The sequence below is a fragment of the Rhamphochromis sp. 'chilingali' genome, assembly GCF_963969265.1.
Source record: "Rhamphochromis sp. 'chilingali' genome assembly, chromosome: 2".
NCBI lineage: Eukaryota > Metazoa > Chordata > Actinopteri > Cichliformes > Cichlidae > Rhamphochromis > Rhamphochromis sp. 'chilingali'.
Genome location: NC_137930.1, coordinates 6,916,277 through 6,943,586, shown reverse-complemented (window position 1 = coordinate 6,943,586; position 27,310 = coordinate 6,916,277). Strand labels below are relative to the sequence as shown.

At 40.8% G+C, this 27,310-nt stretch overlaps 2 protein-coding genes across 5 annotated transcripts in view; both read left to right on the top strand.

The window, feature by feature from the left end:
- The first annotated feature begins 4,146 nt into the window (after positions 1–4,146).
- On the top strand, positions 4,147–12,084 carry tcp11l1 (t-complex 11, testis-specific-like 1). Its single transcript, XM_080875922.1, has 10 exons — positions 4,147–4,430; positions 4,784–4,933; positions 7,131–7,263; positions 7,341–7,461; positions 7,556–7,776; positions 8,050–8,186; positions 9,448–9,617; positions 9,722–9,903; positions 11,415–11,587; positions 11,690–12,084. The coding sequence occupies exons 2-10, from the start codon at positions 4,792–4,794 to the stop codon at positions 11,911–11,913; spliced, it is 1,503 nt and encodes a 500-aa protein (XP_080732048.1). The 5' UTR covers positions 4,147–4,430; positions 4,784–4,791; the 3' UTR covers positions 11,914–12,084.
- Positions 12,085–15,958: 3,874 nt separating this feature from the next.
- hipk3a (homeodomain interacting protein kinase 3a) overlaps positions 15,959–27,310 on the top strand; it is a 30,753-nt gene continuing 19,401 nt past the window's right edge. For all 4 annotated transcript variants that reach the window (XM_080874391.1, XM_080874389.1, XM_080874390.1 and 1 more), the window contains exons 1-4: positions 15,959–16,324; positions 19,821–20,857; positions 21,061–21,252; positions 21,411–21,592. In XM_080874391.1, coding sequence (XP_080730517.1) covers positions 19,823–20,857; positions 21,061–21,252; positions 21,411–21,592 — 1,409 coding nt within the window. In that variant the 5' untranslated portion in view covers positions 15,959–16,324; positions 19,821–19,822. The remainder of the gene's footprint in view (positions 16,325–19,820; positions 20,858–21,060; positions 21,253–21,410; positions 21,593–27,310) is intronic.

Here is a 27,310-nt window from a genome sequence, read left to right as displayed (position 1 = left end):
TTTTGTAACATTCTTGTGTATTTCTACCATCCATATATAGGAATGTATAGGAAGGCCAGTTATTGTCTATCAAAGAAGAAATTCATGTAAAATGTACTTTTGTTCTTTTGAAATCAAATCTATTTGGAAATGTCTGAGAAGGAAACTCTTCTTCTTCTTCACATCTGAGCAGCTAGACAATTACAATCAAATTAAAGCTGCGAGCAGCGTTTTGAGGGTCCTCGCACCCCAGGGCATCGAGACACGCCCAACACCTACACCCAGCATGTCCGATCTTATGTCACATGGATGGAATTCATGCGTAGAACCACCAGCTAAAATTTCATCTCATTCAATGATGATTATAGTCGTCCCACTAGGTGGCGCTCTAACTATTACTGACAAATGGCATATCAAATATTTCCGAGCTTGACTCTCGACTCATACATACGAAGTTTGGGAGAGACTGAACTTGGTTTCTGAGTGACAGCAGATTAATGCTTTTTGGCGAGTGATTGAAACTCCACGTTACGCCATGACCACCCCGTTTCCCTGAACGTAAAAAGCTTCGCAATTTAACATCATTAAGGTCTTTAGATCCCCTGCACTGGAGATCGAGTCAATCTAATGTACGAGGTCTGAAAAGAAGGGAAGGTGTCGCCAAAATGACACTTTAATTTTGAAATGGCTGACTTCCTGTTGGATTTGGGATATTGCTCCAAGAGACATTTTTGTACATCTTGATAGCTTACATAAGCTTACCAGGTTTCAAAATCATAGATGAAACACAGAGCAGAGGCTGATGTTTTTAAATGTTGTAGGGGGCGCTGTTGAGCCATTTTGCAATATTCCATGAAAATGATCACATAACAAGAAAGCCTTCATGACATTAGAGGAGTGGGCCAACTCCTAATTTTCTCACTGAAGCATCATGAGGGACTGAAGTTAATATTCACCGCTTTTGAGGTGGACCTGATGAACCTGTGATAATCAGTATATCAAAGTGAAAGACATGACATTTCCTGTTCCCACTAGGTGGCGCTCTGCATATTCCTGACAATGGGCATATCAATCTGTTCAGGGCAGGTCTGTCATCACGCCTGAAAATTCTGGTACTGATCAGACTGGATTTCTTTGACTTATACTAATTTTTTTCTTCATCAATACTGCTGGGGTCACACCCTTAACAAAAACTCACACTTTTCACTGTAACCAAAGACCAACTCCTTAAAGCTTTCCTAGAGAAATTTGAGTTGCAGATGTCACCCATCACTCTCAGTGCTCGGGCCCTAATAAATGTAACGTTTCTGCCGCTGTGTCACCTTTCACCTTTCCCACCCAGAAATATTTAACCAGTACTTTGGTGACTCTGCCTTCAGTGTGCTGTAGATCTGTGCAGATTTGTCTCTGCTGTTTTCTTTAAAGTGTTTTTTGCCTTTTTACTTGCTTGTTATACAAAAGTGAACCATCTCCACAGATGCATTTTTGACTGACAGTAAGTTTGTGTCTGTATATCAAATGTATAAATATTGAAGAATACTAAAGCATGTATGTGTATTTACTATTGAATAAAATGTCAATTGTTTACAAAATCTCAAATGCATCTCTGTAAAATGTGAAACATTCAGCTCTTTGCAAGTATATTCTGCCAATGAACTGTTTTCTGGAAGAGAGCCTGAGGTGGCCACGTTGGGAACTTCTACTCTAAGCATTATATGTGTTAGACTCTAAGCTGTTTAAATATTTCAAGAGGTTTTTTTTTTTTTTTTTTTTTTTGTTTTTTTTTTTATCTTTAACATTAATAGAGTTTAAAAAAATAAATAAAATAAAACGAAACCACTCATTCACACTCCTCAGTTCTCTGTAGATCCGTTTTCTGACTGAAAACCTGAGGGGGTGGTTCCAAACTTTCATAACAATGGCGTGAGTTTGCATTAAAATAACCTGCTCAAAAACAATGTTCACTTTCTGTAAATCTGTTACACGTAACACGTCTGATATCAATCAGCATGTATGTTTTTGTTTTCCAAAAGGCATTCAACCTCATTGTACAGCAAATTGGATATAATATTAGATAGAATGGATGGTAATGTGGGGAAACATTTAAATAGATCAACAGTTTATCAAATACCCAGACCAGTCCTTTTGGCTCTTACAACCATGTCACATTCAAAGTCACTTAAATCACCATTCTTCCTCTGATGCTCAGTTTGAACTTTAGCAGCATCTCCTCCCTGTGTCTGCATACTTAAAAGCATTAAGTTGCTGCCATGGTACTGGCTAGTTAAATATATCAGCTGAACAGGTGTTTCAAACAATGAGGTGAGAAGTGTATCTTTTGAAAATGTGGCAAAAGTACATACATTCTTTACTTGGATAGAAATACCGATACTTGTGTTAAAAAATACTCCAGTGAAAGTTACTGATTCAACTTCTTTACTCAAGTGAAAAAGTACAAGCTCTGAAATGTATTCAAAGTAAGAAAGTAAAACATAGGTCTTATATAGCGTTATAAATTATGCATAATTTATGTTTTTGCTCTTTCATCCCTTTGTGTGAGACAACCCCCCCACCCCCATTTAGGCTCAAACCAGTTTGACCTTTGAACCTAAAGTAGCGAGCCTGTTCTGAAATTTTAAGTAAAAAGTTCAGCTATTTGTTTAAAAATGTAGGGAGTAAAAGTAAAAAAAGATGGTTGAAAAAAATACTTAAGTAAAGTACAGATACCTGTAAATTCCTCTTAAGTACAGTAACAAAATATTTGTACCTTATCACTTCCTTTAGCTGATATTTTGTAACATTCTTGTGTATTTCTACCATCCATATATAGGAATGTATAGGAAGGCCAGTTATTGTCTATCAAAGAAGAAATTCATGTAAAATGTACTTTTGTTCTTTTGAAATCAAATCTATTTGGAAATGTCTGAGAAGGAAACTCTTCTTCTTCTTCACATCTGAGCAGCTAGACAATTACAATCAAATTAAAGCTGCGAGCAGCGTTTTGAGGGTCCTCGCACCCCAGGGCATCGAGACACGCCCAACACCTACACCCAGCATGTCCGATCTTATGTCACATGGATGGAATTCATGCGTAGAACCACCAGCTAAAATTTCATCTCATTCAATGATGATTATAGTCGTCCCACTAGGTGGCGCTCTAACTATTACTGACAAATGGCATATCAAATATTTCCGAGCTTGACTCTCGACTCATACATACGAAGTTTGGGAGAGACTGAACTTGGTTTCTGAGTGACAGCAGATTAATGCTTTTTGGCGAGTGATTGAAACTCCACGTGCCGCCATGACCACCCCGTTTCCCTGAACGTAAAAAGCTTCGCAATTTAACATCATTAAGGTCTTTAGATCCCCTGCACTGGAGATCGAGTCAATCTAATGTACGAGGTCTGAAAAGAAGGGAAGGTGTCGCCAAAATGACACTTTAATTTTGAAATGGCTGACTTCCTGTTGGATTTGGGATATTGCTCCAAGAGACATTTTTGTACATCTTGATAGCTTACATAAGCTTACCAGGTTTCAAAATCATAGATGAAACACAGAGCAGAGGCTGATGTTTTTAAATGTTGTAGGGGGCGCTGTTGAGCCATTTTGCAATATTCCATGAAAATGATCACATAACAAGAAAGCCTTCATGACATTAGAGGAGTGGGCCAACTCCTAATTTTCTCACTGAAGCATCATGAGGGACTGAAGTTAATATTCACCGCTTTTGAGGTGGACCTGATGAACCTGTGATAATCAGTATATCAAAGTGAAAGACATGACATTTCCTGTTCCCACTAGGTGGCGCTCTGCATATTCCTGACAATGGGCATATCAATCTGTTCAGGGCAGGTCTGTCATCACGCCTGAAAATTCTGGTACTGATCAGACTGGATTTCTTTGACTTATACTAATTTTTTTCTTCATCAATACTGCTGGGGTCACACCCTTAACAAAAACTCACACTTTTCACTGTAACCAAAGACCAACTCCTTAAAGCTTTCCTAGAGAAATTTGAGTTGCAGATGTCACCCATCACTCTCAGTGCTCGGGCCCTAATAAATGTAACGTTTCTGCCGCTGTGTCCGTGTGTGTGTGCGTTTGGGAGGGGGGGCTCGGCTGTTACGTCACGCTAGCCCCACCCAATCCAGGAAGCGTCTCTTGATTAGCGGCAACCCGTCAGAGGAGGGCTGCGACGTAAATAAAAAAGCTGGAGTTTCCGAGGATAAACCAAAGCCTTTCTTCTCCTGAGCGCGGTGCCTGGCGGCGGTGAAGTTGTGAATAAACGTGTGTCTGGGTTATGAAGGAGTAGCGGTGTCATAAAGCTTTGTTGTTGTGTTGTTATTGTTAAACAGAAAGCGGCGTTCACGCTGACTATAAAGCTAACGTTAGATAAGTTGAGCTCCACATCAGACGCGTCTCTTCCCCCCGGGGCTGCCGAGGACAAGGTTAGTACCGTTACCGAAGCCTGCGAGGACAGCCACAGTACCCATGAGGCTTTGTTCTGTTTACTTCACCTCCTCAGTCTTAGCATCGCACTGCCACACGGATCCCCCCCTCCCCTCTCTCATCCTTTACCAGTCCAGATGATGTCATCATTTGAGCACCACAGAAACAAATCTGCACATCTCTTTTTCTTTGTGCTCTTAAGTGAGGTCCTTTCACGTGACAGCCACTGCTTCCTGCTATACATCCTTCTACAAAGACGTGGCTGTATCATAGTGATTGGGCTCTTAAAAGCAGACTCTCAGATTTCAAATCCCTGCACATTCAAATCTCCATGTCACCTGTTTTCCTGCAGACTCCAGAATGCCAAAGGAGGCAGACCACATGGAGGATGGAGGAGACAAGGAGTCGAAGGAGGAGCAGAGGCAGGGGGCTTCTGGGGAGACGGTTAGGAAGAGGGTCCGGGCGAACACTCCGAGTCCTCACAGAGGCAACACTCCACAAGGTGATCAGGCTTATTTTAACTGTTCAGTACTGTCTGCAGGCTTGCTCATTAACTAATGAGATCATGATCGTATAACAGAGACTTTGTAAAAGCATCAGATTTGTTAGACTTCCTGGTTAGTTTCTGTGAAACTTTGTTTTAATTCAACTGAATAAACTGGCTAAACACATGAATGTGATCTGGATTAAATGTGTCACAGCCTGTCATGTGACTGAAATGAAAACTGAACAATAGCACATCCTTGAAAGTAGTGCTGTGTCATACTGCATATCTTGGTATCCATCTGATACCAAGTAAATGCTGATACCAATGCCGATACTTTTAAACCTGTAAAGGCACCTTATTTAGGGACGAGCAGTGTGTCGTGATTTATGAGATGTATCATCATTAATTTACTCATTTTGAACACATTTGTTGACCACTAAATCACTGTGATTTACTGTGATTGTGATTACGTACTGCAATAATTAGTAATTACAACAAAAAACACTATTCAGCTTTTCATGTACTTTGAAACCCGGAATATAAATGTGCCCACCCGTAAAGCACTTTGGGTCAGCTTCTGTTGGTTGAATGTGCTATATAGGCTATAAATAGATGTGACAATCAACACACAGAGGTTCAGACATTGTTCATAGTGCATGCTTGAGGTGTATTCTTTCATTAAAAAAGTATATATACATACATTTATCGACCCTGTCACTCTAGTATTGCTCTGATACCGATACCAGCGTTGGTGTCGATACTATTGATATTTGGATCGATCCGCCCACCTCTACCTAAAAGTACGTTTTCAAAAAAGATTTACTGGTTCCTGCTGCTCACTGTCATTTCAGGCCTTTGCTTCCCCTGCAGGCCTGTGTTTCTGAGGGTAGGTCATCCATAAACATGTTGGCTGTGAGACCTTCTACATACATGTGAGAATATGTCCTGAAAGAGGCAGCACAGATGGTTTAGCAGTCTGGCTGGAGTTGGGCTCGGACCCCTTCTTCTTGCATGCTGTGAGAACAGCTCAGTTCTTCTGTTCAAACATGTGATCTTTGCCCTGTTTTTGACCACAGGAGTCAGACCATGAATGCTTCAGTTCACAGGCACATGCCTTCAAGCGTTGGCAGATAAAATCTTCTTGTCTGTGTTGCTTGCTTGTTTTGACCAACTTGGCTCTTGCAGTCACTGCCAGTGAGTCAATAAGTAGAATTGTGAGAACTGTGTACAGAGACGCTTCATGTCAGTGAGGCTGTGTGATGGGTTTATTACTGATTGACTGATTTTTATCTAGAGCTAGCCAAATGTAGGTTGCAAAAAGAAGTAGAATGATAGATGTATACAAGCATTTGCAATTAGCAGTTATCGGTTACACTGTCCATGCAGTATATACATCATCCACCTCTGAAGATTCAGCTGTACCTTCTCAGTAATGACAACTAATTGGTTATGAATTGATTGGTAGGTTTACTAAACCTGGACACACCAAATTTGACAGACTACTTTGCCTCGTTGTTGTGCGTTCTGTATTAAAATGCCATGTTTTCTAAGATGCTTGGCAGGTAATATCATTTGGTTTGTGTGCTGAACACAGTAAACTGTGACACGGTATACATTAAAAACCTTGCAAAGGGGTCTGGAAAGTCCAAACATCAATTCTAGCTCCAGCTGTGGAGGATGCTAGCCCTCGAAAATGTAAAAAAAAACCTCAAAACAAAATACTCCTCCAAAGCCATATATCCACATGAGTACTACTAAATATGTGACACAGTGTTGTCCACTTAAAAACAGCTTGGACTTGTATAAGACGGAAAAAGATTAACTTTGTCAGTTCTGATGTAGAAAATGTTCTCATGTGTTTATTCCCAGATTTAGATTTGTGCAGATGATGACTTCACGAGAGTGGAACATTGTGACTTTTTGTTTTTGCTCATGGCCGTGAGCCACAACAACAGAGGCTTTGCTTAAAGGCAGGTGTGCTGCTGAACAGAGAGCTTTGTTTAGACTCTGACTGATGAATTGAGGAGATCAACGCTTATTGCACTTAGTGTTGCCTGCTTGTAAAACATTCACACTAAATCCATTTGGAAGTGAGAGATAATGCGCTCAGTAAATGGGTTTATATCCAGTGTGTTCTCCAGATGAAGGAAACTTTATCTTTTGAAAGAATGACGTGTAATTGTGTACAAATATATACATTTTCTCTTTCTAGCCAGCCCACCCAGGTTTGTCTCTGTGGAGGAACTGATGGAGACAGCTAAAGGAGTCACCAACATGGCTTTGGCTCATGAAATAATGGTGAACCAGGCTTTTCAAATCAAACCCGCGGAGCTTCCTGAAGGAAGGTGAGGACTGGATCTTTTCCTCAGTGTGAGTTCTTTCTTGCTGCAGATATAAAAGCATGCGTGTTGTTCTGGAACAGTTTGGAGCGCAGAGTGAAGGAGATCATGCACAAAGCATTCTGGGATTGTTTGGAAGCCCAGCTGAAGGAGGATCCACCGTCATATGAACACGCCATCAAACTTCTGGCTGAGATCAAAGAGGTGAGATGCTGAAGCCTGCATTCATTCGTATTCTTCAATCATCCTTCTCTAGATTTAACCAACCTCTTTTAACCTCTCGTCTCCCCTCTTTTAGACACTGCTGTCTTTCTTGCTACCAGGCCACGGTCGTCTGCGCTCTCAGATTGAGGAGGTTTTGGACTTGCCCCTGATCCAGCAGCAAGCTGAAAATGGAGCTCTTGACATCGGTCGTCTGTCCCAGTTCATTGTGTGGATGATGGGCTCACTTTGCGCCCCCAGCAGAGACGAGGACATCCAGAAGCTGAAGCAGATCACCGAAGTTGTGCCTCTGCTCAAGTAAGCCATGGAAGACAGGTCATCATTAGCTCTGCATGTTCCAGGCTGTGGTTTATTTTTAGATTGTGTAATTTCATTCCCATCAGACCATGCAGCTCTCAGCTTGTATAAGAGCGACTGTTCTTTGATTATAGCTCAAAGCGCTATTAACAACTTCTTAGTACAGATCCAGACTTACCAAGACTGAATTAAAAGTTTGGCTTGTCATGAAATGTGTATATTTCATCATCAGTGCTTAGAGTTTGCCCATTTTTTCCATCTGTCATGTTTTAGGGCCATATTTTCAGTGCTGGACCTGATGAAGGTGGACATGGCTAACTTTGCCCTGAGCAGCATCAGACCACATCTGATGCAACAGTCTGTTGAATATGAGAGGAACAAGTTCCAGGAGTTTTTGGAGAAACAACCAAGTAAGGGATACAACTTTCATATTTACTGTTATGAGCATTATTAGCTTTAAACATTACATATGATTATTTAAATAGCACACAACCCGCAGTGTCTAATTCTACTGTATTCAGACTAATCACCTGCAATATGAAATACAGAACCCCAAAACATATCTCTCATTAGCTGGTAGATTTGTAGACGTTAACATTGTGCAATGTCCTTTGCACCATCTTGAGTACTGTGATACCCACTGATTACCTCTGTAGCAAGACTGAAACAGTTGCCCATTTGTCATTCAGAACATGACTGTAGGAGCTGCAGCTCTAATAAGATGTACTACAGACTGTATAAAACATGGATGTAGCTTCCAGATGTGAAAAGTGAAGCAAAGTCAGACTTTCCACTGAGGTTGTATTCTTTTTATTGGCCAGCAAAGGGTGACTCAAAAAGACTAGTTATGTGGATTTCTGTTGGAGTATGGCCCTCAGTTTTCTTGCTCTGTGACTCAGGACTGTATCAGCTCAACATCCAGGTTCCAGTCATATCAAATACAACATAATCTTTATTTTATTAATTATGCTCCTCATCAGAATCAGGCAGCGGGGGTCTTGACATCTGGATGCCAAAACCTGAACAAACGCTTGAGGCTTTGCAATCTGACTTCACAAGCCAACATTGTGACAGCTATATGCGTGTTTTATATATGCAGTTTGTGGCGTCCATTGTTTTCTAATTGCTCATTGCTGTTTGTGAGATATCCAAAGATCAGAAAGGATACAAAATTGCATTTTTCTGTAACCAAACATCTTCAAATTTGACTGTTTGCTTTATTAACGTATTTATTTTTTATTTTTTACAAAAGGGAAATACTCAATCTGTCAACCCACAAATACTGCAGTTATAAGTTACACAATGATTGAATGCTTTTAAAAAGCATGTGATGTACAGGGGTGTAGTCACTCCTGTGTGAATGCCACTTCTTTGTTATACTTTTTGAAAATCAGGTGAATTTCAGCAGCACGCAACAGCTTTGATTTGATGCAGTGTTTACACATAGACTTAATAATTCATCTTATACCACTGTGCATCTCTGCTCTACTCAAAATATTTGTATGTTAGCCCTTCTGTCTAGTGTAGTCTGAACCTTTTACATTTAACAATACAGAAAACTGAAAAAATCTTGGTTATAGACTCCTGTATTATATTCTATAATGATGTAATACCGCTGACTAGTACTGCTATTATTATACTGAATAATAACAATGATCGTTTCTCCTTCAGATGCCTTAGACTTCACTGAGAAATGGCTTGAGGATACAGTAAAAAGCCTGCAAGACTCAGCAGCAACAGGTGGTGCTGCATCTGATTCTTCACTCCACCCCCTCAGTGTTCATAATCATGCCTATCTTCGCCTGCTCAGGTGGGACCACGACTCAGACACCTTCCCGGAGGTAAACCCAATAAATCCTGGTTCATTGTATCTCAGCGCTTGTTTAAATTTCACTTCTGGTGTTGTACTCTTCATCCTAAAATTCTCCTCTGCTTTTATCTACAGACGGTGTTGATGGATCAGGTTCGATTCCAGGAGATGCAGCAGGAGGCTGAACAGCTGGTTCTTCTCTCCTCTGTGCTGCTCATTGTCTACACTACAACTGGGGAGGCCATCTCAGGCCTGCCAGGACTGATGGAGACCCTCAAAAACACTGTTAACGTCTTGCTTGCAGACATGCATACACCGTAAGCACAAAGATATATATATTTTTTTATATTTAAAGCTACAGTGGCCAAATTTGCCTTCATTTCTTTCAGTTCACTTCCTCAAGCACTAATTATTCTCTATGTGAATAAACAAAGGTGGACAAATATGACTGAGCCAGAGTGGATTTAATTTGACTTGCATTAATGCGTAAATTGAACGACTTAGGATTAGTTTGAATTTCAAGGTAACTTTCTCTGGAAAGGTCCCATGCTGACATATTCTGCAATGTGCCTGATCTGAATTCAGCAAAAATAAAGAGAGACACTGTAGATTCCATCAGTTTCACAGATGTGGTGATGTGACTAGTTTAGCCTCATTTAGACAAGAGTAGTGTTGTTTCCACGAATTGTATATGAAAGATGGACCACTAATTTCTGGACAACTTTTTTGGACTTTGCTGTCACTATGTTAAGGGGGTTTTTGTTTATTTTTTTCTGGTCAACTGGAACCTTTCTGTGGAGTTTGTGTGTTTTCCAACAGTTTTAAAAGATGTGCTTTGTACTAACTATTTAAATGGTAAATGGCCTGTATTTGAATAGCGCTTTACTTAGTCCCTAAGGACCCCAAAGCGCTTTATACTACTTTCAGCCACACACCCATTCACACACTGGTGATGGCAAGCTACATTGTAGCCACAGCTGCCCTGGGGCACACTGACAGAGGCGAGGCTGCCGGACACCGGCCCTCTGACCACCACCAGTAGGCAAACATGGGGTTAGTACAGGGGTGGGCAATCTCACGAGGGCCGGTGTCCCTGCAGGTTTTAGATGTGTCCTTGAACCAACACAGCTGATTTAAATGGCTAAATTAGCTCCTCAACATGTCCTGAAGTTCTCCAGAGGCCTGGTAATGAACTAATCATGTGATTCAGGTGTGTGGACCCAAGGTGAGATCTAAAACCTGCAGGGACACCGGCCCTCATGGACTGAGCCCACCCCTGGGTTAGTATCTTGCCCAAGGATATTTGGCATGCAGCCAGGAGGCAGCCTGGGCTCGAACCACCGACCTGATTAGTGGCTGACCTGCTCTGCCACCTGAGCTACAGCCACGCCATTTATTCTAAATTGGCTTAATTTGTGAACATGAGAACAAGAGGCCAAAGCAGTTACAATTTTTTTGAGACAGTGTTTGATAGATGGCTATGAAGTACTGATTACATACAGCTTTTTTTTGTAAAGTTAATTGTATCAGTAAAATAAGTTTATTATATATTAAAGGTTGTAGCTTTTCTCCAATGAAAAAAAAAATCCAAGAAGTTTTAGCTCAAGACAGATGGCTAAAAAAGCACTTTTGTCCCACAATACTACCGACTGTCCACTGTTAGCCATCATAATGGAGTAAGGTTTTGCACACTAGGGTAGCGAGTTAGTTACATGACTGAAAACTATGGATAGAAGATGCATAAAGCTTGGCTTTTGTTGTGAAGCTTATTAACTTAACAACTTGTATTGTTATAAAACTAAAGCTTTTTTTTGTGATCTGTCCTAAGTTCATTTAGTGCACAGGAGGTCTTGGCAACCATTGGGGAGAAACTGTGTGTTGAGCTGAGTCAGTGTCTAAGCCAGCATGGCTACTCTCCATTCTCAGCTGACCGAAAGAGCGCTCTGAAGGGGCAAATCTCCGCCGCCATCCAACCAGACAACACAGTCCGCATGCTGATGGGTAAGAGCACTTACTTCTTACTTCCTTAGAGGCAACACCAGCGGTGCACAGTTCAGTGAAGGTGTTTGTCAGCGACAGTTAAACTCTCTTCTCTCCTCTCAGAATCTCGGGTTCACAACTACCTTCTGGCTTCCCTGGAGTCCAGCCAACATAAGACCCCTCCTCCTCTGCCAGGAGGTCTGGCTCCAGTCAGCAAGGAGCTAAAAGAGCTTGCTGTTCACTTCAGTCGCCTTGTCAACTACAACAAGCTGGTCTTCTCCCCATTCTATCAAAAGACCCTGCAGAAAATACTGGCACCAGGAGAGAGTCCCGGCACAGACACATAAACTCTGCAGGGAGGGAGAAGAGAAATGTGGAGAGCAGTCTGTGATTTTTTGCGGTTTCCTCTCACTAGTAACGGTTAAGATTTAAAGAAAACAGTCACGGGAGGTGCCCAGAGAAGTATGCACCTTAAACCAAGTCGATTAGAAAATAGACTCACATCTCAGTTACATTAATCCACAAAGTTGTTAGCTTGGAAAAATGTCAAACCTCATATTTGTGACCTATTAGCAGCTGTCTTGGATGAGCCTGTATTCAGTATTATAGCATGGCAGGGTATCATTCGGAACAGTTTAATACCCAGAACTAATATTTTGGGGTATTCTGCATCTTTACCATACGTGGTAGAGTCCTTATGACTTAGTTTGCGCAATATTCAATTAAAGAAAGAATTCAGGAAGATAAAGTGTCAGCGTATGTATCATAAAAGTGTCCCAAAGTAGGAAGATATAGGATCTGAAAGAAGTTAGCTGCTGTCATTACCAGCAAATTAAACTGCCGACTTTACAATTGAACCCCCAGGTCTCCTGTTCTTACACAATCCTTTTTCCTAATTTAGGAAATTCCCCCCAACATCCAACAAGCTCCAGTGCTGCCCCCGCCTGTCAGGAGCTGCCAGGAGATGTTATGGTATTTCACAGATGTGTTTGCTTTATTACATTTATCAAAAAAGAGCCACAATCTCTACTTAGAAAGGGTCATTTAAGTATATTTGAAAAGGAATCTGTTTACTCAGGATAAACAAGTCACTGAGTATTTTTAAAACGAATTTGTGGGGGTGGGGGAAAGTGTTTTAGTGAATCTGCCTGAATGCTCCTTCCTGTTAGCTCCTGACAGGTGAGGTGGAGCTCTTCTAAAACACTGGCAGAGAGCTCCTTGATGAGTTGACAAAGCTGACCCCTTCAGTGAGATATGTGATGGGTAAAAGCCTTAAAGTATTTAGAAAGCATCAGTACGTTACGTTTTTTTAACTTACTGCTCGTGGCACCGTTTAACTGGCACTCTAAGCAGTTGTGTAGCTCACACAAGCGAAAGAATGAGCAAGACAGCAAATGCCTGCATGCTGTCTTTTACACTGGAACTGAAAGAGAATACAGAGGGTACAAAAACTATACACCTTAATCTTTTTGCAGCATTTAGTTCATGCATCTGTAAGTACTAGTGGATTTTTTTTAAACAGACAGGGGACTCCTTGCAGTAGCTTCAGAAATATGTACAATAACCCAGCTAAACAAATTCTTCACTATAAAGTAAATTAGTTTCCTTTAATGATGAAGGTTGGACTTAAAAAACCAACAAACAAAAAGATGATCTGAATCTCTTCTATACCTGCTCACAGAAAAAGAAAAGGATCCGTTTATCTGTTGGAAATAATGGTGTGCAGACTTTTTGTACCCGCAGTAAGTGAGATAGTTTCCAGCATATTAGATAAAATGAAAATAACCTGCATTATATGTTGTACTGTAATTTTTACCAAGGGACTTGTGTTGTTGACCAACTCGAACTATTTTAATTTAACTGATGTTTACGTATTGATTTTTTGATTGTTTTTAAGAAGCTGGAACATTTCATTTTAACAAGCACTTCTCGTTGGGGTTTGGCTTTTCTCGTGCATATTTTACAACTTACCACACAGCTGGTTGTAACACTGTTTCACTCCTTCAGGCAGAATGACGTCAGCCATTCCCCAAATGAATAACACTCTGACTGATCACACTGACTACACTTTGAATGTTCGTTGAACATGACAATAAAGCGTTACGTCCCACACAGCAGTCTGTGTTTATTTTTGAATCCATCTTCACATCAAAGAGCTTGATTGCGTTCATCAAAAACACTGTGAGGGAAATAAAACGTTTAAAGATTTTATAATAGAGCTCTCATTATTAACTCCAATAAGATTTGGTGCATTCTTCTGTGTATCGCTAGGCTGCTTGCATGCAATACACTTATATAGCGGTAGGTGGCGCCAGATCTCAAATTTAAAAACCAGTACAAGGCGTTGCGTTTGTGCAATAAAAAGCGTGCGATCAAATACTTGCATAAGAGCAATTTATAACCAGAGGGAGACTTGTACTTATTCTTCAAAACAGCGTGTGTTTGAATTAAGTTTTGTTGGCAATTATGACCACTATTTTAATGTTTTTGAACATGCCTACAAAGAAACCAAGAAATAAGTGCAACAGCATGATGGGAGCATGCACTTTGAATGCTTTAGAGCTGACTAAGTTCGCACTGTTGTAACGCTAACATGCATTGTCTTGTCCTGAACTGCACTGGGGTGTGTTTTGGCTAATCCAATAGCTAACTTGTTTCACTTATATTATGACTGCCTGGCTGCCATTTTGTCCGTAATCTTAATTACTACTAAATCTACATAGAGTAAGCTCTGAACGTTATTGGACAATTATAATTTTTTTAAATTTTCAGCTTTAATTTAAGGGTTTTAACAGAAGTGCAGGCCTGGCATAACATATCAAGGGAGGTGGTGCACTTTCAAGCAGTCATTGACTGCAAAGGATTTTCAGCCATGTATTAAAAACAATCTTCATATCTAAAATTATACACTATGATTTTAGATTTTACAGTTGCTTTTAAACCTTTCAAGAGGAAGGAATAACGAAAGAAAAAGGCTGACATTCCCAAAGAGTTCATGTAATATTTGAATTAAATTCAAATATTCTAAAAGTTAGTCAAAAACATTTGTTTTCATACTGTTTACGCCAAATCCAGACCCTACCATCTGAACGTCACAGCATAAAATGAAACTACAATTTTGTTGAGCTTGTGCAAATTGTAGCCTCTGTTTCTTGCTCCTATCTGATAGATGTGGCACCCAGTGTGGACTTCTGCTGTTGTGGCACATCTGTCTCAAGGCTGGACTGTTGTGCATTCAGAGACGCTGTTCTGCATGGCTTGGTTATTTGAGTTCCTGTTGCCATCCTATCAGCTTGAAGCACTCTGGCCATTCTCCTCTGACCTCTGACATCAACAAGGTATTTTTGCTCACAGAACTCCTGCTTAGTGGATATTTTCCCTTTTTTGGACCGTTCTCCAAAAACCCTAGAGATGGCTGTGTGGGAAAATCTCAGTAGATAAGCAGTTTTTGAAATACTGAGACCAGCCCCTCTGGCACCCACATCCATGTCACTTAATAAATCACCTTTCTTTGCCATTCAGATGCTCAGCTTGAAAAGCAGGTTGCTACAATGCAATGCTATTTGGCTTATATATTTGCAGTTGAACAGGTGTACCTAATATGATGGCTACATTCAGCAAAGTATTATGAAGTAATGTGCAAAATGACACTTGCAATTATTGCTTTCAATTATTCTGCATCAATATACATGTGATCTGATTCCCCCAGCTGTATGCATACTAACTGTGGATGTGATGGAGAAGAAAACAAAACATTTGAATTTACATTTTATTTAAGAATTAAACAACAATTAAACATCTTTGAGTGTTGTGTTTATCACTTTGGTGTGCAATCCAGTTATTACCGATGAGTGATTCTGTTTGATTCCCTAAAAAGACTCAAAAATAGCAGCACACAGAAGCTTCAGCTGATCACCGCTAACACAAAAGGCAACTTTAATTTAGGACCAGAGAACCAGAAGCAACCAGTACTCCTGTGTTGGTGTATTATTACATGCCACCGACTGTCCTTTGTGCCATTTTCTTTGTCACAGCTCAGCTAGAGAGTGTTTTATTTAAACATGGGGATCATGCCAGCACAGTGAGCTAGAATGAGCTAAAAGAAGTATAAACATTATCAACTGACTTGTGGTGAACATGGGGGCTGATGAAGCCATGCGTGTAAAAACAAAGCATCTTTTTTTGGAGTGGATACAAATTCATAGTACTGTAATAAAGTTCAAAAGATGATGAAATGAACAGATTGTTAAAAACAAGTTTTAATTCTGGCACATCTAAACAGAAATCAAACGTTGCAGCTCAGTCAGTGTTTCATGGAGACAGCACTGTTATTATTTTACTGTCCCCTCCCTCTGCCCTCCCCAACATTCCACACATGCGGAGAAGCAACAAGCTACCGAACCAGCAGCAACAGCTAGCCGCCCGCCAGCAGCTATCTCCGTGGGGGACGAGGCGTATTAACATGCAAAAGTTTAGAAACACGGATTCCTTGTCCTAAGCAGGCACAAGAGTGACGTTCGGCGCAACCCGAGACGGCTGTGGAAAGCATGGGTCACGTCGGGCTCTCGTAATAGATAGTTATTTGCGTTATTTAGTGCTTCAAATGTGCGAAAAGTCGCTCGGTGTGTCCTCGTCGTTGAACAAGATGGCAGCAGCAGCAGGAGCAGCACCGTTGCAGGAATCGACTGTGGTGCGGGTCCTCGTTGCTAGCCAGCTCTTTCACACCCTGGGCGATACGATTTACTGGTTTTGTTGAAGGTATGTCACCTTATCTGGCAAGGCTGGGCGTCAAATGGACTTTGTGTGCTGCGCTGGTGTTTGTTTCATATGTCCCTTTAACGTTGACAGTACTTCGCTCATGGCTAGCTTGTTTGCTAACAGCTGCTAACTTCGATTTGTCCCCTGTAGCTGGAAACTGTTGGCGATAAAAACGTGCTTAATTAGAGCTAGGGCACACGGTAGCTATTCAGGTGTGTGGTTTTAGTGTGCCCTTTCATGTGTGTTCATTTTTAAGTAACTTTAGCTATGCATTTTGTTAACTTATGCTAACTTGAAAAAGTTATGTACTGAAAAAACGACTTTATTTGACACATTTTTGTCCCTTAGTAAAGATATAACACCTGTAAAAGTTCGCACTTGTATTTTTGAGTGAGTTTGAGTAAATTACTTTGCTGCCTGTCAGTTTATAAGTTCCAACAGGTGTCTCGGCTGGTGTTGCCCATCCCCCAAACACGTACACACACACACACACACACAGCCAGGCACACATCACCCTCCCCGTGTGCTAACATGCCTCTAGATTGATCAGTAACAAACTGTGGGGTGGACGCTAGCTGGACCCGTGAGCACATACAAACACGCAAACACTTGTGTGTGTCGTGGCTCTCCATTTCAGGCTTGGGTCTCGTCATCCTGTGGGGATATCAGGCTACCTAAGCCTGGCAGTGAGAAGGCAGAGCAGCACTGGCTGTGTCGGTGGCCCCCAGAGACTGGAATGACATATTGGCAAGCGTAGGAAGGTGGAGATGTTGGCATCAGCCATATGGTGGTGTCGCTTTTTTTTTTTTTTTTTTTTTTTTTTTCCTGTAGCACCATCAGATTATTTTTAGTGTTTGCTAAATTTGCTGCTGTAGTTGTTGAATGAAGAAAGGTAGCGGTGAGGGAGGCAGTGGAAAAATATGGGTTTGGTTTTAGACTACAATGATGTCAGCAAGAATTTTAATTACAGCCACACTCCACAGCTATTTGCCAGCTCATTTCTGCTCTGAGTAATATTGTTGTTAACCAGAGTCTGAATACAGATCTATATTGAGAGAGAAAAGTGTGGTTGCAAGTGTTACTGTCCATCAGCAGTTTGTCTAGTGAAACACATCAGCCCTGCTGGTAATAAGAGGTGTGTTTTATTTTAATGTTGACTTTGAGGCACACCCCTCTGCTTGTCTCAACCTGCATTGGCACTTGGAATGAAATTTTGTGCTTAACGCAGCCGGCTTCATGAGCGTCAAACTGGAATCACCTGAGTCCCAATGTAACCCAGCCAAACACGGGCATTCAGGAAGTATGGCTGCAGCCTTTGCCTATGCCTGTTATCGCGGTGTACAGACTTGCTGCAATGAAAGGAAAGTTGCAGGAAAAGAATAAATGAAGGCAAATATTTTATAGTAGTGTGTAGCATTAGACAATGGGATGTTAAAATATGTATGTTACACAATGGCTAACACTGTTCTCTAATCATATCCTATTTGGTGTAAAACTAAATCAAGCATGTTTGTTCTTTGGCTGCATAATCACTTTCCTTTGTTTGTATATTCCTAACTTCCAGGGAGATGTGAGTAATGCCAGCAGTGCTTCATTAAGGTCTGAATAATTAATAATTCGGCCTAATGTGTCCACTCTAGTCAATGATTTAACTGTTTTGTGGGACAGATGGACATTGCTCACTTAAAAGAGTTTAAGGGTTAACAAAAGTCCTTGTTCAGCTTTGGGGGCATTAGGTACTTTTTCAGTTTGGAAGAGAAAATAAAGGATTAATTAAAAGATTGCTGTTTGTTTTCAGATATAAAAACGGATCAAGCCACAGTAGTCTTACCTGGTTGATTTCAACCCCACTCAGTGTGGTGAGACCCTCTTCTTATTCCACTTCTCCACCAGTTAGTCCTTGCTCACCTGATCTAGTCTAAAAGAAACCTGATACTGGCTGGTCAGAGCCCAGTGGTCATGGAACAGTCCTAATCCTATCAAGACAACTTGAATTACACTTTGCTGAAAGTTTTTTTTTTTTTTTCCCCCAAAAAAGCCTCCTGCCCATACCCCATCTCTTATAAATTCAGTTACCCAATAAAAACCATCAGTAAAATTTATGCTTTAGATTTCCATAAAATTATACTGCCTTTCTGTCTTTTTGTGAACATTGAATACACATCCATGTTGTTTGAATAGGCCTGCATCTAATTAGAATTTGATTTGAACTGTCAGCTGAGAAAACTGGCCTAAACCTTGGTCTATAACGTCAGTGTCATTTGTGATTTAAAACATGTAATCCAATTCAACAAAGCATCTAACATTAATAAACATTGTAGATTGTGCTCCAGGGCTATCACAGTATTAAATTTTCACTCCACAATTATTTTGGTAAAAAAGAAACACACCAAAAAAGATATCTGTACAAAATCTTTAAGAAAAAAAGTCTGTATTCTTTTAGTTGGCTCTATAACTGAATGTGTTTGTTGTCGTTTGTTTTGGGAAATTAAAATTGAAATCCGAGTGGATGGAGGTGATGAGTCTAACTGTAACTCTACAAAAGCATAAAAACAGTTTGAGAAAGCCTATTTGTGCTGTAGGCATGACATGAATATTTAATACTTTAATACTATCAATACACAGTTATCATGACCCCCACATTGTGTCACATTGGTTTCTAACCATGTTATCACACTTTAGCTAGTATACGCCTGGTGTGCTACCACAGTGTTCTGACTTTAGAAATGTGAACTCTTACATTTTTACAGCATAGATCACATTGTATGCTGAACAAATGTTTCCATTAATACATGAACATCAGTAATAGACAACTACCTAAAGTAGAAAGCACTGAATAGAAAAGTGAGTGCTTGACATGAAGATTGTGTAAGTTTCTTTAATGCATGTTTTGATCTAATATGCTTCTAGGATTTGGGAGTGAGGTGTGCCTTAATCAAAGAATCGTTGTTAGATCATTTGGACTACAGCATTGCAAAGGCCATAAAGTAAAGCAGTAGCTACTACAGTTCAGCGTCCTCTCTTACAGATGGTGTTACTTCTGATTTTGGTTTTGATGCTAATCTAAATAAGCACTGTTACTTCAGTATCATTGCCATATTTGTAAAATGTCACTGGTTGATAACTCATCGTGCCTTTATGGTGGATTATTTTCCCCTCCAGTACTGCTTGCAGTGTGGTTCTGCTTGTGTGAAACTGACCCTTGAGTATAGCATGCAGAGACAGGCCAGAGATGCAGCGGGCTTCCCCCATCTCTCATTACAGGAGGCCAGTTCCCCTTTCCTGTAATGGTGAAATGATGAGTTAATGTGTATTTGCTCTGGTGTCCTTTGGTATTTTTTTTTCTTTTTGTTTAAAATCTTGGCTCGAGAGAATGGTGAAGGAGAAGAAAAAACTTTGGTTCTACTCTTTACTTTTTTTTGAATGTAGCATTTTGGTGTGAGTTTGTTTTGCCATGCTTTAAATGATTAATGTGGCTTGTGTTTCTGTTCTTTAGGTATGGCCTCACAAGTCTTGGTCTACCCATCACAGATGCACTCAGCTCAAACAAGTGCCTTAGGAACCAGCAGTAGTGGTACCAGCAGACATATAGGTGAAGCCCACCGCAGTAATAACACCAGCAGAGCCTTTCAGCACCGACCACCACCCAAAACCTATGTGATCGGAGTCAACTACGGTATTGCATATCCCAACAACGTTGTCCCATCCTCAGTCGGGGCTGATTCAGGGAGACTGCACGCAGGAATACAGCTCGGAGAAGGGGGGCTGTGGGCATTGCAGACTGCAGGAATACAGAGTGAAGAGAACCTAGGAGAAGGTCCAACTCGGACCCAGGATCAGCAGTCTCTTTGCCAGAGCAGAGGCAGAGGCCCACAGGAAGTGAGGCTTTATAGGGACAGTGGTGGTACTCCAGCAGGAGGAGGCCTGGACTGTGGGCTGCTGAGTAGGGCCTGTATCAGAACGCAAGAGGACGGTGGTAGAAACAGAAGAGTACCGAGGCCAGGAGGATACACCAAACTTTTAGACACAGCTGCCATCCAGAAATGTGAAAAGAAGACAGGTGAAAGTGGAGAACAACTGCAGGGAAACAACTGTGTCGGAACCATGCAGATAGTGGAGGAGGTATCTGCTCTGCCTTCACTTCCTCCTCCAGTGGCCATGTTGCAAACCAACACTGGGAACTTTGCAGACACTGTCAGATTAGGAGGTGGAGGGATGCCTGCTCAACACAACAGGGTGGAAGGTGTGACAGACATTGGAATCAGGGTGGATGGATCTGAAATCAGGCCAAATGGCAGTAACGAGGCAGTGGCTGGAGCTACAGTGACTAGAGCTGGGTCAGGAGATGGTGACTACCAGTTAGTTCAGCATGAGGTTCTGTGTTCCCAGAAGAACAGCTACGAGGTTTTGGAGTTTCTGGGTCGTGGCACCTTTGGCCAGGTGGTAAAGTGTTGGAAGAGGGGAACGAGTGAAGTGGTGGCTGTTAAAATACTGAAGAACCATCCGTCTTATGCACGTCAGGGACAGATTGAGGTGAGGAACTGTGAATTACTGTCTGTTGTTAGTGTGTTAGCTGAAATCTGCTGCTGTGTTACTCTGTGCATGCCCACAGTTTTGTTGCAGCATCACACCAAAACCGAACAACAGAAACGGTTCAATTTGCCTTTTTTTCCTCTCTCTCCCATAATCTTTTAACAGCTGATAGTCTGAGCCTATGTTATTTCCTTTTGTTCCAGGTTGAGATATTGGCACGGTTGAGCAGTGAGAATGCAGAGGAGCACAATGTGGTGCGTGCTTTGGAGTGCTTCCAGCACCGCAGCCACACCTGCCTGGTGTTTGAGATGTTGGAGCAAAATCTGTATGACTTTCTTAAACAGAACAAGTTCAGCCCACTGCCACTCAAAATCATCAGGCCTATTCTGCAGCAGGTAAAACAAACTTTTCTTTTCTGCCATAGAAACACATAAGATACAGGACATATTGTATGATGATGCTTTTAGAGCTGGCACACCTAGTTTTTAATGGGCTAAAAAAAATGCAGAGCACCATTTTGAATCATATTTTGTATTTGTGTTAATTCCTGCAGGTGGCAACAGCCCTAAAGAAGCTCAAGTCTTTGGGTTTGATTCACGCTGACCTGAAGCCAGAGAACATCATGCTGGTTGACCCCTCCAGACAGCCCTACAGAGTCAAAGTCATTGATTTTGGCTCAGCCAGCCATGTCTCCAAGGCTGTCTGCTCCACTTATCTGCAGTCCAGATACTACAGGTGAGTGCTTTCACTCAATTCTGAATCATTCTTCAAGACTCATGGGAGTCATTCACCAGTGGGTGTGGCGTGATATGATAGGCATTCCTGTTCATACTTTGAAAGACATTTTGAAGCTGTTCTAAAATAATTTGCTGTGTAAACTTGCTTTGTTATTGTAGATCAGAATGCAGCCTTCACTACTCCCTGTAGTTTTAATGCAGCGTTATCAGTTACCATATCATAAGAGAAGCATGATGTTTAATTTTGAGATAAATGTTTATGGTAAACATTTTTATTTCCTGTAATGTGACAATTAAAGTTTTAGTTTTACTGTAATTATGGGCTTTTAAAAATTTTGAATAGGACTCACATTTGTCAAAAAGGCCCCTAAATATGTTTAAAAAAACCAATCAGTGCATGCATCAGACTGAACCCAGCTGGTTTCCAGTAGTACAAAGTGTTCAGAATAAGCTTCACATGGTAGAATATTTTTAGGAAGATCAGATATGTCACGAGGTGAAATGTCATGGTATTTGTCTTCATAACATGCTAGCACAGTGATTTGACTTATTCCCATGGGTAATGGTTGTTTGTGTGTTTCTCCCCGTTTCTCACAGGGCTTAGTGAGGTCTTGCCTGAGCATTGTGTGTTTAGGCCTTCTCTGTTATGTAAAATGACGTGGTCTGTAACAACCTGCACACTCTCATTGGGAGTTCATTGACATGTCTTGGGAGCTGTTTTTTCCCCCTTCTGTATTTGTATGCATTTTTTATGTACATGCCTGGATGTACATCTGAGTAGTTCTCAGTGCATCACGCCCTTAACTTGGCTGATCTTGCATAATGTGCAGAGGAACTGAAATGTTTATATGAGGAACAGCGTCATGAAATATTTGGCTTGTCTTTCTGGCCTCTGTAAAAGCAAGAACGTGCTTATGAAACAGCTTTCCCAACCTCAGGACGCATTGTTGAACTGAAATGTAGAACTTAATTAAATTGTTAAGCTGTAAGCTTACATGCTCGCATTATGACACAATAAATTTAGGACTTTCTGTACTTAAAAACAAAGTAGACCACAAGGTCGACTAAAAAAAACAACCTTGTCTCTCTTTGGTATATAGCCGTTTCATTGTGGACTCGTAGGCTTGTTTGTGATACGTATAATGATATCCAAGCTTGTTTCCAAAGCAAAAGTATTTGCTTTTTGCTAATCACGGGACAGAACGCTGGCAATTTTATTCATCACAGCTCCGACTAGCAAGTTTCAGCAAGCAGGTCATTTGGGTCGGGTGAACTGTTGCAAACTCTTCATTGTGCAATTCTTCAGAGGCTGCTGGGATAAGGGGTATGCCAGCAGCTAATGGAGCACACACACCCAACAGTACACTCTCTGCAGTTCTGATTTTATTGCCCTGTAAGGAACGTAGCACATTATCAGTTATTTCAAAAGTGTTTCTGGTAGTGGTGTTGAAATGGGGATACATAAGTCTGGGTTTCCTGAGGTGAAGAAACTTGTGTAAATGTAAAACTGAGCCTTAGAGCACAAACATTCCACCAATAGCTTTGTGCAACTTCTCTATTTTAGATAAATCTAGCCACTCCCCAGCCCCCTCCTCTACCAGAGCTGAGGTTTAGTGTGGAGCTACAGCTGTTACATAACATAAAGGATTTGCTCCTCATTTGACCTGTTTAACTGTGGAGAACGTGTGTGTGTGTGTGTGTGTGTGTGTGTGTGTGTGTGTGTGTGTGTGTGTGTGTGTGTTTCATCTCGAAGCAGCAAAAGTGAGATCATAGTGCAGTTAAAATGGGCTGCTGGTGGATTTCAGAGAGGTCACTCAGGCCAGTGAAGAATGTGGTATGTGAAAACCCACATTTAGATCCAGGAAAAAACATTCAGACATTCCTGTGTGTGTCTGGGTGTGTTCCTATGTGGTGCCCCTGTCTATAGAACAGCTGTTGAGCCTGGATATAAAATGTGCCCTAACATGCCTGACAATAATGCCACATGAATGTCACAGAGGGGCTTTGCTGAGTATTCAACGTTTGTATGTTGAGATTTTGTACCTTTTAACTTGACCTTTATCTTAGCTGGTGGTGTATGGCTGAAAGAATATGCTGACTCCAGACACAGTCTTATTTTTAAATAAACCAGTACTTCATGGCTTTCTTCTCTTGCTGTATATCCCACCTGCTTTCCATTGTGGGTTTGTGTGAGGAGGAGTTGGCTTAGCCATGATGATAGCTGGTACTGCACGTGCAGTGTGCACTGGTAAGCATGTATGTAAGCTTGGTTGGGGGAATTGTCTGTATTCAAACTGAGATGTCATAATAATATTTTGCAGTGCATTTTGTTTCCTATACGTGTGGAGCAGATGAAAGTAGCTGTTGCTTCTTATTGCTGTTATACAAGACCCAGTTCAATGAGTCAGCTCACTCTGTGCGAGTGTTACGTTGTTTGTAAGTGAGGTTATGTGGAGAGTGGTTTGAAGGATATAGTGTATCATCTCCCATGCTCATGTTACATAATGCCTGTGCTGTATTGTTACCATAGCGAAGCTCTTAATAGATACAGCCTCACCACAGTGGTTGGATGGATTTTTCTTTTTTCTGCTTTTTTGCTTAATGTTTTTGGGTTTTCCCTGGATTTTCCAGCACCATGGATAATGGCATTGCCAACAGTGTGGCTTTGATGAGAATTCAGATTTTTAAAACACAAAGAAACCCTGAAAATGGCAGTAAAACTGAGGTCATTTTAATGAGGCCCAGTATGAATGTTTTGTTCCTGGTGTTTACTGGCATGACAAAGAGTCTATATCCACAAAAAAATGAACAGATTGGTGTTTTGTCTAGTTCTAGTCTTGAGAGCACTGACCATAAATCACATTAGACACTCACTGAAAAGAACTTAGTTTCAAGGCATTCACATATCACCTAATGTCAAAGTGAGGGCAGACAAATAGCATAGCCATAACTGCTTGTATAAGTACTAGGGCTGCCACAAACGATTATTTTGATAGTCGACTAGTCACCGATTATTTTTGCGATTAGTCGACTAATCAGATCATCATCCATTGGACGTACAGCGTACAGCTTATTGCACCAGCAGCATCTGGTCTTATATAACTATCATTAGCTTACAGCTTGAAGTGTTTGTGCTAACTAAAAATAAAGACAAGATGGTAGTTTATTAATTTTTAATGAAATTTGCAGATTGTTTCGGTGAAGTTTAATAAACTCCTTGCTTTTTAAAATATAACAGGACACCGGAGTATATTCTCCAGCGCCTCACACTTCTGATAATCAGCTGTCTGCTTGACAGTTTTAGCTGTGCAAAAACTATAACTTTAATCTCAGCCAAACCGATTTACTCAGGAACAAATAAAATACTAAAGAAAGCCAAACAATAACATTTTTAAGTTATCTAAGTGACTTATATATATGTTTAACCTGACTAGCAAAAGACGGCGGTGGGTTTGAAAACGATTTGCCAGGAGTCCGGTGTTCTCACGGCTCTAGTTAGCCTTGCCCCCGCCTAGCTAACGAGCTAGTGGGTAACAGACATCTCCGAAAACATCGGAGCGCTTTTGAAAATATGTGGTGTCCTGATAAACTGAGCAGATATTTGAGGTTTACACAGCTACATTCTCGCCTGAAAATATGTTAAACGTTTATTTTGTGACCCAGAAAGAATAATAAGAGTACAGTTAAAACTAACTAGCTGCCGCCATTGTTGACAACTGCGCTGGGCTGCGCTATGAATTCTGGGACACAGCTTCTTCTTCTTCGGGGTTTAACGGCAGCTGGCATCCTTGTACATGCAGTGCTGCCATCTTCTGTTTCAGTCCGTTATTACACTCTTAAATCCTACTACTCATTCCTGCGTCCTTTGTGATCTTACAAAGCTTCAAACGATGCGTCGACTATTAAATTAGTCGTCGACGATTTTGATAGTCGACGTAATCGTGACTAGTCGACTAATCGTGGCAGCCCTAATAAGTACATTTTCTTAAATGTAAAGTTAGGGCCTTTTGTGACTAGCTTATGTAATAAGATTATTGTGATTTGAGATATTATATTGGGCCGTTATTAGCAATGTTTGTGTAAATTTACGGTGAACTTCCTTTTGGATGCTGCTGCTAATTGCGTTGGTAATTAAACAAAAACTTATGACTCACTGGGTAATCTGTGGTTCAAGTGGTAGCATGTCCAGTAATTAAAGGTTGGGTTTTTTGATCCTCCTGTTTGCATGTTCAAAAGCCTGTAAAGGAATATGCATTCAAGTTGGATAGACTTTATAGGATCGGAAATTATATTCTTATAAAGATTATCACATCCATTTTACATAATTTGTGAGTGTGTACATTTTATTTTATCTTTCACTGTCGGCGTCAAAGGCGCAATATGTCAACATAGTTTGGGTTTATCTGGTAGTGAGCACCGTGCTTGAGTTGAGAGGGTGATGGTATGAACTTGAACTTTATTGATTTCCCCTAAGCCTTGCTCTGTAACTAGAAAGTTGTAGCTGAAACCTTTGTGCTCATCATGTGCTTATGTGATGTTGCCATAGTAGCATGACACAGCAGGGCCTGGTGAGGTGACTGTTCTGTGCTGTGGGGGTTGTTGACGTAAAACCACCTCCCACAGTGAAAATGGAGCATTGGGCTATGTGAATAATTCAGCTAAGCAGCTCAGGTAGAAGTAAAGACTGCTATCATCTTAACACAGTTGCAGATCGGGGCAGGGTGTGTAGCCTTCCTTAAGCTAGGTGTGATGTCTTTGCCACTGAAGTGATGTTTTACTTTGGCGCCTAGTGTCGTACATCTTGTACATGTAGATATTCAGATGTGTCTTTGTCGAGGTCTAATTTGACAGAGTCCTAGGCAGATCTTGAGCTTCTTTTCAAAATGCAGTACCCATATGTTGAGTTAAGTTGCTGCCTCACCCACGTTGGCACAGTTTTACAAAGTAGGGCTAGAAGATGACTTTTTTGTTGTTGTTGTTGGGGGTTTTTTATTTGCCGTTCTCTGTGGAAGTAAAACTGTGGAAATCAGTTGTAACCATGTTTGGTATCATGTTTCCTAACTGACATTTAGTCTGCAGGGAAACCTGCCAGTGAAGTCCATACCTGATTCCATGATACGTTTCTTGTACTTTGAGTGAATAATATATGATACTCACATTAAGTGTATGTATATGATAAAACATTAAATACATTCCCTGTCTCTTGTTTGCTGGTTCCTAATTTACCTGCACTTCTCTTTTTATATACTGACCCCTTTTTCACCTGTGTGCGCTTGTTTTTGTGTGTATGTGCTTATGTGTACACACATCTGCGTTAGGATTGTGTAGCATAGACTCAAAGTTGTATTAAGATATTTGAAGGAATTTTGTGATGATACTTCTGATTAGGGCTGCACGATTTTGCATAAAATGAGAATCACGATTTTTTTGCTTAGAATTGAGATCACGATTCTCTCACGATTTTCTTTTCCAGTATAAATATTTATTGCACTTATTAACTGCACATCAACTTCGTAACAGTTGAGACTGAACATAAAAACAATAAATAAACATAAAAACAACAAATATCTCACGTTTTGTTGTTGCCGCAAAATGTTGTACTGCTTGAAATTCCGTCTCCACCATTGCTCGACACTGCGTGTATAGAGCAGGTAGTGCAACAATAAAAAAAATGGTTGCGGGACGGCACTGTGTAGCGTTTGTCTAGGGTGTTGAT